This window comes from Pteropus vampyrus, unplaced genomic scaffold (assembly GCF_000151845.1).
Source record: "Pteropus vampyrus isolate Shadow unplaced genomic scaffold, Pvam_2.0 Scaffold16, whole genome shotgun sequence".
NCBI classification, from domain to species: Eukaryota; Metazoa; Chordata; class Mammalia; order Chiroptera; family Pteropodidae; genus Pteropus; species Pteropus vampyrus.
The window spans coordinates 2,041,654-2,061,672 of record NW_011888797.1 but is presented as its reverse complement, the minus strand read 5'-3'; the positions used below and the strand labels follow the sequence as shown (position 1 = coordinate 2,061,672).

Here is a 20,019-nt window from a genome sequence, read left to right as displayed (position 1 = left end):
TTAGAATAGATAGATCCCTTCTATTTAACTGGATAGGATTATCATACTTACCTGCTCTCCTAGAGATTGATCCAAGAATTTGGAATGTAATTGATGGCAGGAGGCTAGGGAGATACTTTTCATCTGTGAAAATAAAAAAAAAAAACAGGACATTGGCAGACACAATGCAGGGTATTTCTGAGTAACCGTAATAATATAACTGAGGTACTAGTGTTTGCTCCGAATGATCACCTGTGTAGATCTGGAGAAGGAAGGTTCAGAACCAGAAATTGTGTAAATTGGGTAACTATTCCCTTCTACCTGCCACAAGCATCTCAGCCCAAACGAATGGGATATTTTCAAGCTCTAGGGAGACAGAGGTCATAATCCCTTAGATGATTAGTACAGAACTTTGCAACGTTCCAATACATTTTTTTCTTCCTCTTTTTTTCCCCTTCTACTCTTCACTCATTCAATATTTGCAAAGTTCCCACTATGAGCCAGGCACTGTGCTAGGCCCTAGGAAATCAGAGATGGATATAACATGGTCCCTACCTAAGATTTTCATGAATGTGATTTCATTTAGTCATCATTAAGATTATGGAGGAGGCAGGACAGACAGTATCAAACTCATTTTCCAGTGTTGATAAAGAACTTAAACATAAAGGAAGATGAATGTGCTAAATAAGCAAAGCGAAAGTCTGACTAGACTGAGTCTAAAAATTACCTCTGAAAAGCCATGGCCTTGAGGGTGACCCCTCTCCAGTTCCTACAGATTCACATATGCAACAAGTTGTTGGATGGAAGAATTTCTACCAAGGGCCAACCCCAGTTACATGAGCCAGAATGAACACCTCACATGGGTCATGAAGGAAGAAATAGGTTTAGAGAAACCTTACCTTTTGGTCAAGGTCGCTTGTTAGGAACCTGACGGCTGCAGGTTCTGAGAGTTTCTTTTTGTTTTTTTTTGCATTCCGTTTTCTAATGAGCTCCTCTGGTTGGCAAGAGGCAAAGAGCAATCCAAAAATCTGGGCTGCAGTGAGCCACACCCAGTTGTGTGGATGTCTCAGGTGAGCGTGCACGTGACCTAAGGGAACCAACAAGCATTCTCAGATGTCTCACAGCTTTCCGGACTCTTTGGTGGTAAACATGACTAGTTTAGGTATTTCTTGAGTATCTACTATGTGCTTGGATTTGGGAACTAAACACAAACAAAAGAGCCCCTGCTTCCCCAGAAGCTCTCAAGGAGCTAGGGAGAAGTGAGGTGGAGAGACAATGGAAACGACTAGAAAACCAACTCCTGACGTGGTAAATGACACGACAGAGGTACGAGTATGCAAGTCTAAAAAGAGAGCAGCTCCATAAGAACTAGTTTCAGATTAAAGAGAAATAAGGTGGCATTAGCATTTATAATTTCTAAATTAAAATGAATGTAATTATATGCAAGGACACATTTATTTCTCAGAAGTATTGAAATTGGTGGCTCCAAGTAGCTGACTGGAAAGGCACCATTTTTGAGGCTTACTATGTGCCAGGCACAGGGCTGAGTGTGTTACACATATCTCATTGAGACCACACAACAGTTCTGTGAGGCTGGAACTGTCATTTCCATTTTACATTACAGATGAGGAAATGGATGTTCCAGAGGGACTAAGGGACATGCCAAGCTGTAACAGGCAAAACCAAGCCTGGGCCCCAGCTCCATCTGGCCGCAAAGCTCATACTCTTAAATATGACCCCTTAAAGGTCACAGTCTTAGCTATACGCACTCTCCATATACCACATTTGGTAAGTACAGTGGTGAAACCTTGTGTTGGGGAATGGGATTAAATTTCTGGATGAACCACGTCATATCTGAGTTTTAGTCTGTGTTGCTATACTTTATGAGCATGGCTTTACTTTTGTTCTGTGTGAACCTCTGTGATAATCTGGCCATGTCTCAGTGGAGCCACACAAGAGTAGGCCACATAGTAACTTAGCAGCTATTATTTCTCATAGGATCATGAGTTTTCTTAAAATAGGTGGGTACTTAAAGCAGACATTCCAATATCTATTTCCTACTGACAGATTAAAATTGAATATGTTAAATTAAAAATTCTAGGATCTTATTTTTCATTAAAGGAGTGATATATAACAACTTGAATGTCTTTTAAAAGTGAAATTGTTTGGTAAATTATGGCATATTTACATGATGGACTATTTATAGCTATTTAAAAGGATATCTACTAAGTATGTTCTAGTAATATGCTTACTTGAGTACAAACAGGATATAAAAGTTTATATGGAATTATGCAACCTCAAAATAAACCAAAAAGACTGGCTGGAAATATATACCAAAATACCATGAAATAGCAAAGAGGACTTTGAGGAATTTTTTCCTTTCTTATACTCCCTCATAATTAATTTTCTTTCTTTTATAAATGAAATGTATTACTTATGAAGTTATAAACATATATGTATTTTTCAGAAAGAAACATTTTCACTATAATCAACATGAAAGGGCCCTTTTTCTCATGGACTTTTCCCTTGACATATACTTTCTGAAGTATTCATATTCTAATCTCCCAAATTTGTTTTCAATAATTCTATCACAACTAATAAGTTTTAGATTTAAACAAAAAAGGCAATACTTACTCCAGATTCTACTCAAAGTCTCAAAGGGCTTGGTATACTGAATAATATTACATTCCTTGATGAGTTTACTTATCAGTATAAGAAAACTAAACAGAAGGCGATCTGCAGCTTTTTCTTCAGTCTCCTCTACGATCTAAAAACAAGATGGATGCAAATCAATTAAGACAACAATCTCGAAGTATCTGATGGACATTCGTACTTCGGCATGTAAATCTACATCAGGGTTTCTTGACTGCAAGACTCCTGCCATTTTGGGTCAGATAATTCTTTGCTGTGGAGGGCTGCCTGTGCACTATAAGGTATTTAGCAGCATCCCTGCACTTGACCCACTAGATGCCAGTAGTACCTCCTACCCTCCAGCTGTGACAACCTAAAATGTGTCCAGATGTTGCTAAATGTCCTCTGTGGGGCCAAAATCACCCTGCTTGAGAACCTTTGACTGTCATATACTACAGAAGGTAAATTACTTTAAACCTCATTTTAAAAAGTAGATCTGACTGCACTGAATTCTTGCTTTTATTAATACAAATTTTTAAACACATTGTTTAACACAATATTTTAATCTATATCACTTCAAGTAAAACTATAAAAATTAGCGAAAATTTTATTCCCTAGCAAATAACTTACATCTTGAAAGTTTTCAGGATCAATTTCCTTTTCAATCACAGGGAGAACAGTTCCAAATCTTCTCTCAAAAGTGATTCCTTCACTTTCCACAAACAAGCCGCAGATCAGGGCAGCTAGTTGTCTATTTAACCTCTACCAAACAAACAAACAAAATTAAAAAACAAAAAAACAAACAAAAAAAACAACCCACGAGACAATGTCAACACAACTTGGAAGGCTGTTTCCAAAATTATAAAATGCAAGTGTGCATGACTTTGTCTTCAATGGTTCAAGATACTGGAAATCAATGGAGAATGGATCTTTTGTGGCTAACAAGAAAAATACAAAGAAATCTTCATACCCAAGAATAACGTTTTTAAAAAGTGGCATACATCGTTATCCACTGATTAATATTTTTTATTTTAAATTAAAAAAAAAAGTTTCATACCATCTCTCTACCCTCCAATCTGACTTTAATACTTAAATAAGTACTAAGATATGACATGAGTTGTTTATGTTCCATATGGATGGGACAGCGATAATGGTGGTAGAGTCATCAAGTAAATACAATCATCGACAAAAATTATGTTCCATAAATTGAATAAGCAAAACTGGAAACTAAGGTTCTCATCAATGTGAGCTGGTTAAGTAAATTATGATACATTCATATAGTGGGATAACTGCCTGACATTACCAGTGTACTGGGAATACAGGTGATTTTTACATTACTCTGTAACTTCATTTTCCGAAATATTATTATAAGAACATATTGTTAACGTGATCAAATAAAAATAAACCTACTTGGGAAAAATTAATTCAACAATGTATATGCATTTGTCTTTAAAGTAGGAACACCAAAAAATCTAAGACTTTTCATTGAATTATGACTAAAAGCAATCCTAACCTTCTTCGCTCCAAACCAGGTGGTAACCATATTGAAGAGCCAATCTTTTTTCTCAAGGCTGATTTTACTGAGTAAGGATTTGATCACCATGGATGCCATCTTCTTACACATGGCAGAGTCATCGTTCACCATCATTAGACAAAGGGGGATAAAGAACATCCCACAGTTCTCGTGGAGCAGTCCCTGGAAGGGAACAGGCACTGATGAGCACACGCAGATTGGATTCTCACAGGTGCCTTCATGGGGGAGGACCGTGGGATCCCAAGGGCTCAAGGGAAACCCAGGTAAGTTTGTCTTTGTGATTCACAGTACCTGAGGAAACGTGTCAAAGATATAAGCGATCATTTCCAGGGCGGACTCTCTCCCAGTCTCATGTTCATAACTAGGGCAAGAACATTAGAAGGACTTGTTAGTATCTTATAAATTTATCAATAATTATTTTCAAGTATTTGAAACATCGTTTCAAGGTCACAGTCCATTTCTTAAAAAGTGGAAAAAAACCTCCATTTTCCCTATTTTAATGGTCGTATGTATCATGCTACTGTGGTTTTAAATGTAGTTTTGTTAGATTTTTACTATTCTCCTAAGGGGACTCTAATGACAAGCAGTGGTCAGACTGAGTTGAAAAGCGACTTACAGAACTGCTATGTGAAGCCACGCATAATGCTTGCTAGTTGAGTCAATGATTCATGGCATCATCCTCAGAGAATGCGCCACTGTGTTTAGGCTTTGTTCTTTTTAGGACAGCCGCTTCATTAAAAGGAGAGAAGAAACTCCCCCACCACCTCTGTGTACTTTATGGCTTAAACTTACTTCAGTTGCGCGAGCATGAATTCCAAGTTTGGTCTCAATTTATCACCCAGGGGATAGTCAAGAAGATATTTCAGGAAAACCTAGGAATGGAAGTCACACAGAAGATTATTTGGATCCTATCTCTCCAGGATTCTTGTTTCCTAAGCTGCTTTCTGGGACACACTGGTAGGTTAAAAAGACCTTTCAGAAGGGTGATCAGTTAGGTGACGTCGGCCTCTTGAGTTGACAGCCCTTCTTCTCTCCCCCCATTCACTCACCCAGGTCCTGCCCTATGTGCCTAATGAACAGTCAAGTCCTAGCCCACCAATGGCATCATTGCTCAGGGCTCCACATCTAAGCTCACATGTCAGAAGTTCCTTTCTCTTTGATAGGTGGTGTGATGTGCTGGTGGGCTATGGTTCAACCCCGTGTTTCCCCTTGAATAATAATAATGGTGATAATAATTTTAATATTGATAATAACTATTGCATTTACTAAATACCTTCTATGTGCATAACACTGAGTTAAGTGTTTCTCGGTTAATTTTCATTATTTCCTTGGAAGAGAATGTTAAGTTGGCACAGAGAGGTGAGTAACTGGCTCAGGTGGCAATGCCTAGTCTATCTGCATCCGAAGGCTCTGCTTTTAAACTATATACTATTCTGCCTCTTTTGTTGATAAACTATGAGAACTAAGGCACGTCATTAAACTTTCCGGGCCATTTTTACCCCCAGCTATAAAATGGGGGTACTATTCTTTTTGAAGTACAGTTACAAATAGAAGTCATGTCTGTAAAGTGCTGGGCGCACAGCTAGTGCTGAATAAACAGCAGCTGGCAGTCATTAAGGAAACTTTCTAAAGACAAGCTTCCTCCCTCTCTACTCTGGCCTCCTTAGTGGCCCAAATCCTCCTTTAACTCTGAGTCTGTATTTCCCACTCAGACCCTTCCACCTCCTGGGTTGATATGCACTCATGATTGGGGTAGACAAATGTATGAACACAAATCTGCTCATTTCACTTCCTTGCCTATTGATTTCAATAACTTCTGCTATTCTAAATCTTGAACAAGACCACAAAGTCTTGCCTGACCTGACTCCCTTCCCCACCTCGCTCGCTTTGATTTAGCTGCTCCAACAAGCTAAGCTCTGACCCACTTCAAGGCTGATCTTCCTCAGGCATCTGCCACTCCCTTCACCTGGAAGGCGAAGCCTTATCTTCCTTTCAAATTTCGCTCACACGCCAATCCTCAGGAAAGCCTCCTGACTCTCACGCTAGTGTGGTTCTCTACTGGTTCATATGATCTTATTGTGTACTTTTCCATATTTCATCAATTCTAAGAAGTAGTTTTTCACATTTTAACATCTAGAATTAGGATGTGTCTTACAATTGATGGGATCTTACCCTTGTGTCATAGTTTTTTTCTTTTTTTGAGGTACATAGGTAATTATATTATAGCACCTTTTCCCTCCTGGCACCTGCGACATCTATAACTAAATAACTATCTGTGGAATTTGTTTTGTGCCTGCCTACTGTAAGATGGGGACTATAATCATTTTCTTGACCGCTCTGCCAGCAGCACCTGACACACAGCGATGTGCGTAAGTAGATGCCGACTGGACCATTGGATGGAAACCTTTGCTGCAGGCTATCATGCTGCAGAAGGAAAACGTATTTCTTCGTCTATCTGAAATATGCCACATGTGGTGAGCTATACTCAAAATGCTCCTTGTTAACTGAAAAATGCCCTTAAGACAAGGCCAAGACCCTTCTCACACTTGGAGGGTAAATGGGTCCGAGTCTCAAAATGAAACATCAATCTGACACAAAGTCGTCTTCAGAATTCAGCAGTGTTGACATCTCTTTACTGAAAAACCAAACAAACGGTTGGCAGGTCCCAACCGTTGCTATGGGAATAAGTTCTCTACAAACCTGTCTGCACTGGACCCTGACAGGCTCACTTTGCGAAGAAATTGCCAACTTGGATACTTTCCGCATGACATCATCGATTTCTGGGACCAGCAACTTTCTAGATAAAATGGCCTAAAATACAAAAGGAAAAGACATACTCTTCACATTTTACTGCAGATGGGCATAAGTTGACATGATGCTATAGTAGTCACAGGCAGTTTTCAAGCATAAAGAAAGTACCTTCAAAAGAATAACATATTTTAAAATGTTTGTTAAAATGGGCAAGTTTGTGTTATATATCTCAGCACAATTAAAAAGAAAAAGGAAAATAATGTCTAATATGATAAATACAGGTAGAACATCTGTTTTTGTATAGAATATTCTGGAAGTATTAATATAGAGTTCACATTCGAACATTTTAATAAGTACATATGTTAGCTTATAATTAATCCACCAAAATCATCATTATCTTTATAAATTACTTAATTTTGGAAGTCTAAAACAGTCAAAACACTGTGTTCCCATGTTATTTTAAATATCTGACTTGAGGCTCATAAACTATCAAATCCACATTCTGGTGACACCATACCTTCAAAAGACCAAATGCAGTGGCTTGTCTTGAAGTGTCATAAATGTCCTCCTCAGCATATGCTAGTAGAACTTGAAGCTGCTTTTCGGTTATCTGGTAAGACTTCACTTTCTTCACAAGTACAGTCACACACTATAAGTTGCAATAGTGAAGGTTAATAGCCAGGATGTCCCAGAAATCAGGATCCAGTGAAATCATGAGGACTTAATATAACATCAGTGCCTTTTCATAAAGGATATCAATCCTCTGGCCTTAGCAAATTAATCTGGAAAAATTTTTGAGCAAGACCACAAAGGACAACGTGGGAAACTAATTTTGATGTTCACCCTGGGCCTGGCTTTTCCTAAGTGCAGGTAAAAACAACTCACCTTGAAACAATTTACCACCAGGTGGAAGTTCTGGCCCTTGGCAGCCCCCAGTTTTGCATAGTCTTTCAGCAAAAGGAAAAGGTGTTTCGTCAGCTGTTCTGCTTTTGTTTCTATGGAAGGCAGAGGGAACCTCAAGACACAGAACAGGCATTGTAAAGCACCTGTGATCACCTGAAAAACAAAAACAAACAGAACCAATCAACTTATGAAGTGACCACACCCAATAACCCAACACTCAAGGCTGTATAGAATCTATACGTAATCAGGCTGAAGGAATGAAATGCTCTGCCCAGCCCATTCTGAAGAACTGTGCCAGAAGTGTGAGAAGATAGGGAAGCTTCTTATTCCCTGCTGCAGAAGAACTAACTGCTTCTCCAAGGCAAGTGAAGATATATCACAACCTTAACTTACCTGCATAAATGACTGCATGGGTTAACCAATTTTAGCAATCAAAAAAACCACAGTATAAATGACTTCTCTATTTTCTAGAATGGTACTTCAATTTAATCCATTCTTACTAAGCTTGTATTATGTATATGAGGCACTCTACTGAGTATTAGAAAAATAGAAAAATAAACAGGATGTCAAGCCTCATTTAGGAGCAGATAGCTAGCTCAGAAATTAAGCATGGGAAACAATGAACTATAATTTAATACAGTCAAGAGCTGTGCAAAAGGTATTAAAAAAGTGTGCTGGTACCAAGTGATTACATGAGAATCCCCAAACCAAGCCAAACCTCAGAGATCAGCTAGTTCGTCAGTTAGCTCTACCTGGCGGGGATTCCTACTGCTCTGGTTGCTGTGACAGCCTGACTGGGCTGGATTAGATAAAGACACAGAGCAAAGTGCTCCGGAGTCAGAGAGACCAGGGCTCATAACCCGGCCCTGCTGCTTTTACCTACTCAAGTACAAGATGCTTCTTAACCTCTCGGCACTTTCTCTGTAAAAGAGGAGGATGTGGGAGAGGTGTAGGTGTTGGGGTCTGACAGACTGAGGCTCATATCCTCGATCTACCCTCTGGGGCAAGTCACTTAGCCTAAGCCTGGTTTTCTCATTTATTAATCAGAAACGATAATAATACATGCCTCATGAATGGTTCTGGGGATTTACAGCAGTGAGTAGTGTGACCAGTGATGATGATGTGGTGGTGATTACTGACATGGGACACCACCACTCACAATCACAAAGTTGTTGTGAGGATCCAATGAAATCAGTAATGTACCTAGGAGGGCTTTTAAAACTTTAAAGGATGTGCAAACATATGGGATTATTAAATTGGGGATCAATTAAATGCAGGGAATAGAGGTGGCTCATGATGTCATAATCCCCTTTACAAACTTCAGCTATCGGGTGAAGCATGAGCCTAGAGCCCAGTGCCGGGTGTTCCACACCACATGGCCTTGTGAAGGAACAGATGCTCACCCGCACGTCCATGGAACCCAGGCAGTCTACGAGGAGAGACACAAAAGGATCCAACATTTCCAGGACATGCTCACTTGAAGACTTGATCTTGGAAGTCTTCAGACTCAAATGCAGCAACTAAAAGATTTAAAAAGATATTTCGCAGCAGTTGCCTATAAGCCCAGATGAGTTAGGTAATGGTGAAATGATTTTAAGAGACAAACTTGAAATGTTAAAATGCTTCTATTAGATAAGCACAAATTTTGAAAAAATGGGAAACTCCCTGGGAGAGTCTCAGTAAGTGAAGAAGGTGCAAGCTCACTGCGCAGCTGAGATCCTAAGTTCATTTCCCAAATGATAGATAACTCAGCATCTGCTTTGATGCCAGGTGCTGAGTTGGCATGCAGGACGCAGACATGACCAAGCTGGACGTGGTCCTGCCCTGATAGATCTTAGCCAGGAAGACAGACTGTAGGAATAATTAACCACAAATGCAGGTGCTTCAAGAATTCTGTGGGGACCTGGGCAGAGGGTGGAGCAGGTGATGAGGACAGGAAGAGCGTGCAGACTGTACAGAACTGAGGGGAAGCCATGTGTAACTGCAACGTGGATTGGAGTGGGACACGACGAGGCTCGGCCTTACAGCCCAAATGAAGGACTGGCTCTTTCTTGGGAAAATGAGAGCCAATGAAGTGTTTTAAAAGGAAATTAAATGATCAGATTTGTGTTTTTAAAAGCTTTTAGAAAAAGTTCAAAGTAGTTTACAGGTGAAAACTCTCAGGTAAAGCAACAATGAAACCATAATCAATATTAGGTCAGAATCGTTAATTCTGAGAGTTATATTATCCAAGTAAGTACTAGAAGAGATAAAGAATAAATGGACCAATACATCTTCTAAAAAAATTCCACAATTTATTTACAGTAAGGCATTTAAGGTGGAAATAAGCAACATTAGAAATTCAGTAGAGTAAAAGGCACAGACCCAACTGTGGGCGGGGAGTCTCACTTTAAGGTTAATTCTTACCCGAAGTCCAGACTCAATAAATATGTGCATGTTGGTTTTCCTGCTCACAACAGCTTTTTGCCCACCTCGAACTGGAGTTGGAGGGAGCAGAAGACAGCTCTGGGGTGGCAGACGTGGATCTGGTGCAGGGGCTGCTGGATTTCTATCAATCATAATGGAATAAAAAATAAATGAAAGAACACCGTATGCTGCATTCCCACAAATTACTGTGGCCTTCTCTGGTCATGAGAGTTGAACATTAAATAATGTGCTGTTTGCTGTGGGTTTTTTCCTCTCTTGATCAAGAGACACAGAAGAGATAATTAGGTTGTTGATCAAGGTTGCTAGCACGACCCCAGAAACGGAGGTCAGACTGATGGACACACATTCAAATTAAGATGAACAGCCAGGGGACACTCCCTTTGATTTCTGAAAACAGATGCTAAGGAGTCTTTTTTGGAACACAGAAGCAAAATCCAGAGGATGTTTACTAATAAGGTACCTTAAAATCTTCTAAGGTCTAAATCTCTGTTTGATGAGAGCAAGAGGTATAAATATTTATAATCCATCCTAACTTTGATTCGAGAAATATTCAAAACAGAATGCTATCAAAGAAATGCCAAAAAATTGGCTGCTGTCACATTAGCTACCTCATTCATCAGAAAATAATCTTATGTTGAGATGTGTCACTTGGAAGGACACCATAAAGTAGTACCTTCTTATAACTCAGATATGTATTTTTTTTTTTTACTAAAGCAAATTATTAAATGAATGCATTTAAAAGTAAATAAGAACTGAATGGCTAATTAGAAGTAAGCATTTAAATGATAGTTGTTTTTTTTTTTTTGGTTGAACTTACTTTTCTTTCTCTGTTAACAGGGGGAGATTTTCACTGACCAAACCATAACTGAGCAATAGAATGGATTCTGCTGTCATTTCTTGATTTACAATCAATCCCGCAATGATTCGGCGTAAGGTTTCATGAACTTTCCGGGCCAGTTTTAAACTTGTGGTATTTTGTAAGATCTAAAGGCAAACACAACTGTCATTGCTGTGGTAACACAGAACTGCATTTTGATTTGTTGTAAAGGCAGTATTTTTTTTTAATATGTATTTGCTTTTTAATGTTTTTTTTTTCTAATTAAAAAAGAAATACAGTCTTAATAAGATTTCAAACAGATATAAAATATAAAGTCAAATTTAACCATAACCTCGACCCCAGAGATAAGCACTGTCAGCAGTGTGTATGGCACTGGACTTCTTGCCTTCTCTCTGTGCTCTTTGCTGGTGAGGCCTGAGGACGCAATGCTGGAGATATGATATGACATTTATAAGATGTCAACCTTCCAAGTGCATTAAAAGTGCATTAAAAGCTATTTCTTTGCATAGGACCTGGTATTAATAATTTTCATTACCTTGGAGGGATCTGATAATATACATGGAAAATACATGCACTCTATTGACTTTTTTTCATTCTCAAAACATACTTAGCATTCTTAGATCAGGCTAAATGCTTTCTAGGAACACTTATGGAGTTAATCTAGCATCAAAATATTTGAAGTTATAGTTAATTTATGCCATTAGATAGTGTTTTTTGCTCTGATTTTAGTACATAAAACTGTGATAAAATGAATTAATACCGTTTATTGAATGTTCACCCCTGCAGTAGGCACAGAGAATACTTTGAAGGTAGATAAATTATAGTCCCTACCCAATAGGAGGCAGAAAGAAACAGCAGGAAAATCTGAGCTTTGGATCAGAAAGATCTGGAACTAAATCTTGACTTTCCCCCTTAACTATGCTCCTTCCTACCTTCCTGAGCCTGAATTTTCCTATCTCTAAGATGGAAGCACCATTGCTTTCACAGGGTGATTGTGCCGATTAGAAGAGATAATGAAGCACGATGTTTAATATATGTTCACAAAAGGTCAGTGTTCTTCCTCTTGGCAATCTGAGAGCAGCAGTCTGATTCCACAGGCTATGTTCTTAGCTGCTGACTGGACCCAGCTGTACAATTCACCTGCATTTCGATTCTTGTTGCCTTTTTTCTGCATCTCATGGTTTACATCAGAGACTCTGATCCATGGATTAGAATGCTCAACTAAGGGCTGGCTGCCACCTAGTGGCCATGTGTATTGGTGTCCTTAGCACCAAGGGAAATCGTGAAGAAGTGCAGTGTTAAGGTTTGCCAGGCAAGGCTCTTTTTGAGATCTGCTGTGTTGCATTCGAGTCCTTACCTCTTTGAGTGGAAGGATAAGTTTTGTAACCTGATCTTTTCCTACAAACTTGCCCAGGATTTCATAAGAATCATAGCTCTTGCTTCTTCGTGCCTCCATGACTTTGGAGAGGATCTGTTTTACCTCCTTCTCTTCAGCGATGGCACCAAACAACTCATGGTTAAAAATCTTTAAAAGAAAAAAGCCAAAAGGCAATTATGTACACTCAACAAGAGATGCCAACAGAAGCAGTCTTTGAAAAGCGCATTGATACGTCCAAATCAAGGAAAGCAAGTTGGACTGAACTGAAATTAGGTGGTAGGAATTTCTATTAGATTTCACTTTTTTCAATGTAGTTTAGGGACCAATTACTAACAAACAGATACAGAAACACCTAACATACTAATCAGAAACAAAAGAAGAACATCGTAAGTCCTCAATGTTATCGACAGGTTCTGAGACCTTAAGCAAAATGACTTATAACAAAACCAGTTTTACGGTGGGCTGGTTGATATAAACAAGAGTTAAGTTTCTCTGATGTTTCAGTATCATTATGACAATGTTATTTGAAGACTTGCTGTACTACAGAGATTTACACATATAATATACAGACAGGTTTTTCTCTGATATTACCAGAGTAGCTCCGTTTCTCTTTAAGAAATTCTCATGATATTTCCAACTTAGTTATCGAAATTAATGCATTTAATTCAACGTTAGTAAATGTCTATATTTTTAACTAAATGAATAAAAGGTTGTGTGTCAAATTTAGGCTCTTCCTAATCTTCGCCACCTACATTATAAATTATATAATTTTAAAGTTGATTGTTATTAATTTTTCACTATTATAAAGTTCTGGTGAATATATCTTTATATAAACCCCAGCCCACATCTCTCATTTTTTTTTTTTTAAAACAGATTCTCAGAAGCAGTTGAAATTTTTGCTCGTTTCAAAAGTTCTTGATACACAATGCCAATTTCCTTTCCACGGAAAGGCTATTCCAACCCACAACCAACCAGCAACGGCAGAGGGCCCATCTCACTTCACTTGGGTCTTAGCTTTCTAAACCTCTAATTTAAGAGATGAGACAGTACATTAGTTTCATTTTTATAGGCTATTGTTTCTTATTCTGTGAATTGATTTCTTGTGTCTTTTGCCTACTTACAAAAAATTTGGAATTCCTTTCTTTAAATCTTACCTCGATCATTATGTCTAAACAAGAGTCCAAATCCCCGACTTGTAGCTTGTTGGTGAGGCCATGTAGCAACATGTGAACGGTGAAAGTCAGCACGTGGACCTAAAATGAAATGCATAACAAGAATATGGAAGGTTAAGGATACTACATGGGGAAACAAAGAATGACACTTCAAGAGCACCGTTTTGGCAGTGTCTACGTGATTAACACTAAAACCCAAACCATTTGTCCTCTCATCCCTATTTTAGTTATTTTAACAAATAATAGGACAGACTTGAAGAGCAGGTGGTTAGGAAAAAAAAAAGGGCTACTCATCTAAATACCTTAGGTGCTCCATTAAAACATGAACAACTTCTCAAAGACAGAGTTGTACTATATTTATCGTTATATGCTCAGTGCCCAACACAGCACCTCACACAAAGTAACCACCGAAATAAATGCTGTCTGAAAGACTAGAACAAATATGGACAATGATAGGGGCTCCAGCTCCAGGTAAGATGGAGAAAGCACATTCTACCCTGTCTCAGAGTACAGAGAATGCAGCTGTGGAACCTGCACAGGATGCATGGAGCAACTAGAGAAGAACACCAGAATGCAGGTCCCACCAAACTTCACCCCAACCCCTCAGTGCCCCAGTGGTGACGGCGGTGGCAGTGGCCCAGAAGTGGGGACTGGCAGGAGCCACAACTTTGTGGAAGAGTGATCTTCCTCTCCTCCAGTAGAACTGCAGTCCTGAAAGGGTGAACCAGCTCTAATTGCTTTTCTCCTTCTCTGTCCTGCCTCCACTTGGCCCTTGATGGGGGTTGCAGGAAGCGCATGGCAAAGCAGAGAGGGAGAGCCCCAGCTTTCTAGCTGAAGGTCTGAAATGAATGGGAAATAAATTGTTAGCAAAGAAACAAAAGATTTAAAGAACTAAATAAAAACTTTAGAACTGAAAAAAGCCAATAACTGTAATAATAAATAATAAAAGTTCAATGGATAGGCATGATAGAATTGAGATAAGAGGAAGGAGTCAGTGAACTTGAAGATAGATTAATAGAAATTATTCCATGTATACAACACAGAGGAAGAAGGCTGAAAAAAATATATAAACAGAACCTCAGTGATGAGTGGGACAAAAACAAAAAGTCTAATATTCATTTTACTGGAGTTCCAGGAGAGGAGAGAGAGCAGTGCAGAAAAAATTTGAAGAAATTATGACTGAAAACTCCCAAAATTTGGTTGAGAAGCTCAGTAAACCTCAGACGGGTAAACCCAAAGAAATACACCCTTAGACACATCATAATCAAACTGTTGAAAAATAAAGACAAAGACTTTAGAGCAGCTGGAGAAAAGTGATACATTACTGAGAGGGAAACAATGACTGGAAGAACTGGATTATTCACTAGAAATGCCTGAAGGAAGTGGTAGAACATTTTTAAAGTGCTGAAAGAACTACTATCAAAGCAGAATTACACATCTAGTGACAATATCCTTCAGGAATGAAGGTGAAATGATACTCACAGATGAGGGAAAATTAAGAGAATCTGTTGTCACCGCACTTGCTCTACAAGATTGTTCAATGGTGTTCTTGAGACAGAAGAGAAATGATACTAGAAAGAAACTGGGACATTCAGAAGTAAAGGAAGAGCAGCAGAAATGATAAATATCTGGGCAAAATAACAGACTAGTCTTCTTGAATTCTTTAAAATATGTTTGACAAGTAAAAGTGAAAACTCTAACACTGCCTGATAAAATTTTTGACATATGGCAATGTCCTATGTAAACAACTATATAAGATAGGAGAAGGGTGAAGGGACTCACATGGTGGTTATGGTTTCCATGTTCCACTTAAAGTGGTAAAGTACTGACTCTCAGGAGATTATTAAAAGCTATCATGTCTGGTAATCCCTAGAGCGGCCACTAAAAATCTAGCAAAGAGATGGTCAAAATGAATAGTGATAGTTTTAGCTGTTAGACTTATGATGTGTGGAACAGGAACTTTACTACGAACAAGTTAGACATAGAAGGTAAGTAAAGTGAACTGCCAGGAGTCTTGGTTGGTCTTGGAAAGAACGAGCTGCAGGATTCCTTTACCTTGAGATCACCCAGGGATCTTAAAAACAAACTAAATCATGCAATTTGAGAATAACCCTCTATAAACTGTACAAATAACAGGAACAGGAATGCAGCTTTTGTAGGTCAAGTGCAGGGCCCTAAATCCTGTATTTCTAACATGCTCCCAGGTGCTGCTGATGGCGCCTGTCCAGAGCCCACACTGGGAGCAGTGAGGAGCTAGCCAGCCAGGTTACTACTCAGCTTTGTATTCCACCTGGAGATCTTATTATTTTTATGGCTTTTGTTATATATTTCAACTCTTACACAAATGTGTATGTTCTTTATTGTTCACATTTGTGGCAATACATTCAATATGCATTCAATAAGAATTTTTTAAAGAACTCAGAGAATGCAGACCTTGGTATCGAGTGATTTGAAAGAAAAAGACAGGTTATGAAAAAGATAGGTATGACTTTTACAAAAATCAAATATAGGAGCTTTTTAAAATACCGATTAGAAACTTTTGAATATTCTTGATTGCTATTCTCAGTGGATGAACTTTACTGAAGATAGAACCAAAGCACCATGACTCATAGTATTCAGATTGCAAATGCTGGAACTCCAACCCAACTTGAATATAAAACGCATGATGCTATTTACCTGATATCCACGGACAAGGGTAGTCTGTAATTCTTTTAAAATATATTGTAGGTAGTGCACACCCAGATCTTCTATTATTTTTGCGAGAGTGCTGCGTGCAATGTCTCTGATTTCTTGTGCTCTGTTCTTGAGGAGGGCACACACTTTCAGCAAAATACTAAAAAATGAGAAATGGAAAAATAATAATAATAAAAAAACCCAGAAGCAGATAAAAATATAAACATCCTTTTCTCTCTTAATTACTTATAACTCACATTTCCCAACTGGGATTCTAAACCACAGCTAATCCTGACAAAAGAGAATCGAAAGTCTCAAAGAAAGAACCAATTTTAGAGCTTCACTGAAGTTTTCCAATTTGTCATACACCATACCTTGGCAGATTAGTTTCCATAACTTCTTGTGGAAGGGACTGCATTAGTTTAACCATGGCAAAAGCTAAAGGAACTCGAACGACTTCCTCATCATTCACAACCTTGGATTTAACGAGCTTGTGTTCTTCCTCCCTTTTAGTCTGCAAAGAAAGTTTAGGTCAAAGTAAAACAAAAGCAAATGGACAGGGACCTACCAACACTGCAACCTTTCCTTTGAGGATAAACTCTTCTGATATATGTTATGTGCATTCCTAAGTTTAGTGCTTTAAAAAACAAACTAAATTATGCAATTTGAGAATAACCCTCTATAAATTATAAAAACAATAGGAATAAGAATGTTTTTTCAAAAGAGTAACCAGAAAAAAAATACAGCCACAATACAACAATGATGTTGGTTGACTATTGTGAAAATATATAAAAACCATATAAAATTCGTATCAATAGAGACTTTCAGGTGTTTGAGTGACATAAGATATACAGTGCCTCATATAAGAAGGTTAGTTACTAATATATAATACGATCAAGATGATACTTTACACCAAGGGCTGGTTTTCTGTAGAGGGCCAGGTAGTATTTTTGGCTTTTGGTCACTGATGAAGCTACTCAACTCTGCTGTGGTAATACAAAAGCAGAATCAGACCAAATGAATGAGTGTAACTGTGTTCCAATAAAACTTTATTTACAAAAACAGACAGCAGGTGAGATTCAGCCCATGGCCTCAGTTTGTCAACCTGTGGTTTATATTGAGAAGGGCAGGCTCTGGCTTCATGAGAAACCACTGCTAAATGTTATCCCTGTCAACCAGGGGGAAGATAATTTTGAACAGTAAAGAAATAGCCAAGAATGAAAAAAAGGAAACAGACTCTAATTTTTAGTAATGGGAGTCATCTTAATATCTACTTCAGAGATTGAAAAGCATATATCTACTACATGAAAATCATAATAAAGGAACAGTATTACCTAGCTATAGCAGATGAACCTCAAGATGACAAGAGAAACAAAGAGAATTGTAAAATGTTGAGACGGAAAATAAAAAAAAAAAATCTAAAAGCTGAAGTCAATCAATAATAGTTAGAAAACAGTCTGACAGGGTCCCACAAGCACCCCAATCCACACAGACCTGTTGGGCCCCAAACACAAGGATTACCGTAGATGCCAGGCACTTATGTAGCCGGGGTAGGATATCCCCAGTTATGGTTCCATGGATATTTTTAATTGTTCTCTCTAATTCTTCCTTATTCTGAGGAAGAGAAGAGGTGGACTTGGTGATACACTCAGATTCCTTAGCTGATGTTCCTTCACAATTGTCTGGATCAGGGATTCCTAGTTCTTCATTGTTGTCCGACAAACTCCTACATCTGTTTTCCTTCTCTTCCTCATCTATATGTTCTAATTCCATGGCTTCATGCTCTGGCAATTCGATCAGTTCTATTATGCCTACGTTTAGTAAACAACAAAAGTCATCTTAAATCAAATAAAGAAACAAGACAGTCATGTTAAGTAGTCTTTTCCATCAACATCCAACAATGAATGTCTAGTCACCAACTACGGGAAGGCAAGATAAGGGCTAAGGAAATCCTAATAAATGAAAGAGTTATGAATTTTTTTTTGCTTTCTCACAGTTTGGATTCTAATGAGGAACAGAGTGTCAAGTAAACTGACAACTATTAAAGATTGTGAACTTTGGGAACACGTTGGGAGGCCAGTGAGGGAGGAGGATGTTAACCAAAAGAAATCTTCTAAAGTACTAAGGTTGGAGGTTTCCAAAAGCAAACACCTACATTTATGAGCACGAAAATCATAATGGTAGCTATCAGTTCTTATGCAGAAATGTCCCTTACTATAGGGTTCTCTTTATTGAAATTCAGCAGTACAGAACTGTAGGGCAAGTCCAGCCTTGGCTCTGCTAACCAGCCATGTGGCCACAGTCATTTAACCCTAGTGGACTCTGGATTCCTCACCTCTAAAATGGAGATGGCACGTACCTTGCAAGGCTATTGTATTAAATAAAGTCTTTAATGCACCTACACTATGTGTCTGACACTTCACTGACTTCCAAAAAATGGTAGCTATTAGTTTTTATTTTTTTTTACTGGCTGTGTAGCTTTGGGAAATTTACATTTCTAAAACTTAATTTCTCTTGTTATCTTGGGATAACTAATAACTAAGGTTCTTGTAAGGTTCTTATGAGGATAATGAGATAATGTCTATAAAAACCTAGCTTATAGGAGATGCTCAGTAAATGTTTTAAACTTCAGTCATATCTAAGAGATAGTTAAGCAAATTAAGTATTTTAAATTTTAATGTTTTTATTTAGACAAAATTGCAAAATACAGATTGAACTGACTGAAGATAAACTTTTAAGGGGCTCTAGTATATTGTTTAAAACACGAATGGTTCCTACACATTCAAACCAGTCTTTTCTATTCATTAGAATTCTAGAGTGGCTTTACTGTGAATCAAATTAGAAAATTCTGAGTAGGAACGTCAGAAGACTGAGAGCTGAGGGCCAGAATATTTCAACATCTTTAGCCAAAACAATTAGGATAAACACCTTGGCCTGTGTGAGTATTCATTCTTTTTCTAATTTTTCTGTGCTGGCTAGAAATTCTAGTTTGATGTTTGACATAAGTAATAGTATTAGTAGTAGTAGGTTCCTTGCTTCATCCTGGTTTTGAAGTAAAGACTTTTATCCTTTATGATCGACTATGATGTTGCATTAGGTTTTTAAAAGGCATCTTTTAACAGGTTAAAAGAATTTTTATTTAAGCCCAAGGAAGTAGACTCCACTGGGGAGTGGTTTTCCACGACCCTTCCATCGCACAGTGTCGACCCTCGGGGTGACCCAGCCCCAGTGTGACCATGAACTTAGAGTGGGTGTCCAACAAGGAAAAGTTGAATCTGTGCCGGAAGTACTATCTGGGTTAGTTTGCTTTCCTGCCTTTTCTCTGGTTGGTCAGCATCTTCTGGTTCTTCCGAGAGGCCTTCTTTGTCCCAGCATACACACTGCAGAGCCAAATCAAAGGCTATGTCTGGCACTCGGCTGTGGGCTTCCTCTTCTGGGTGACTGTACTCACCACTCGGATCACCATGTTCCAGATCTCCTGGCCCCGCTGGGGCGCCCTTGGGGACCACCTCTCTTTCACCATACCCCTTGGTACTCCCTGACAACTTCTGTACAGGACTGGACTTGCTCATTCTCCCAGGATGGGCTTCTTTACTCTCAGCTCACTCTCAAACCCCTAAGGCATGTTCCTATCTCCTATGTTCTCTGCTGATATCCCCCAATAAATGACCCTAGTTCTCAAAAAAAAAAAAAAAAAAATTCTATTTATTCTTTGCTTGATAAAAAAAAAAAA

The 20,019-nt window shown here is 38.5% G+C and overlaps 1 protein-coding gene and 1 pseudogene across 1 annotated transcript in view; one reads left to right on the top strand and one right to left on the bottom strand.

The window, feature by feature from the left end:
* UTP20 (UTP20, small subunit processome component) overlaps positions 1–20,019 on the bottom strand; it is an 82,110-nt gene that overhangs the window by 4,418 nt on the left and 57,673 nt on the right. Inside the window, exons 40-57 of the mRNA XM_011354412.2 lie at positions 17,808–18,097; positions 16,661–16,800; positions 16,290–16,446; positions 13,596–13,694; positions 12,421–12,588; positions 11,043–11,209; positions 10,205–10,346; positions 9,202–9,318; positions 7,781–7,951; positions 7,413–7,544; positions 6,845–6,955; positions 4,937–5,016; positions 4,436–4,505; positions 4,124–4,306; positions 3,241–3,372; positions 2,614–2,746; positions 879–1,066; positions 52–123 (exon numbers count right to left, since the gene is read on the bottom strand). Coding sequence (XP_011352714.1) covers positions 52–123; positions 879–1,066; positions 2,614–2,746; positions 3,241–3,372; positions 4,124–4,306; positions 4,436–4,505; positions 4,937–5,016; positions 6,845–6,955; positions 7,413–7,544; positions 7,781–7,951; positions 9,202–9,318; positions 10,205–10,346; positions 11,043–11,209; positions 12,421–12,588; positions 13,596–13,694; positions 16,290–16,446; positions 16,661–16,800; positions 17,808–18,097 — 2,552 coding nt within the window. The remainder of the gene's footprint in view (positions 1–51; positions 124–878; positions 1,067–2,613; positions 2,747–3,240; positions 3,373–4,123; positions 4,307–4,435; positions 4,506–4,936; positions 5,017–6,844; positions 6,956–7,412; positions 7,545–7,780; positions 7,952–9,201; positions 9,319–10,204; positions 10,347–11,042; positions 11,210–12,420; positions 12,589–13,595; positions 13,695–16,289; positions 16,447–16,660; positions 16,801–17,807; positions 18,098–20,019) is intronic.
* On the top strand, positions 18,709–19,957 carry LOC111735976 (annotated as a pseudogene).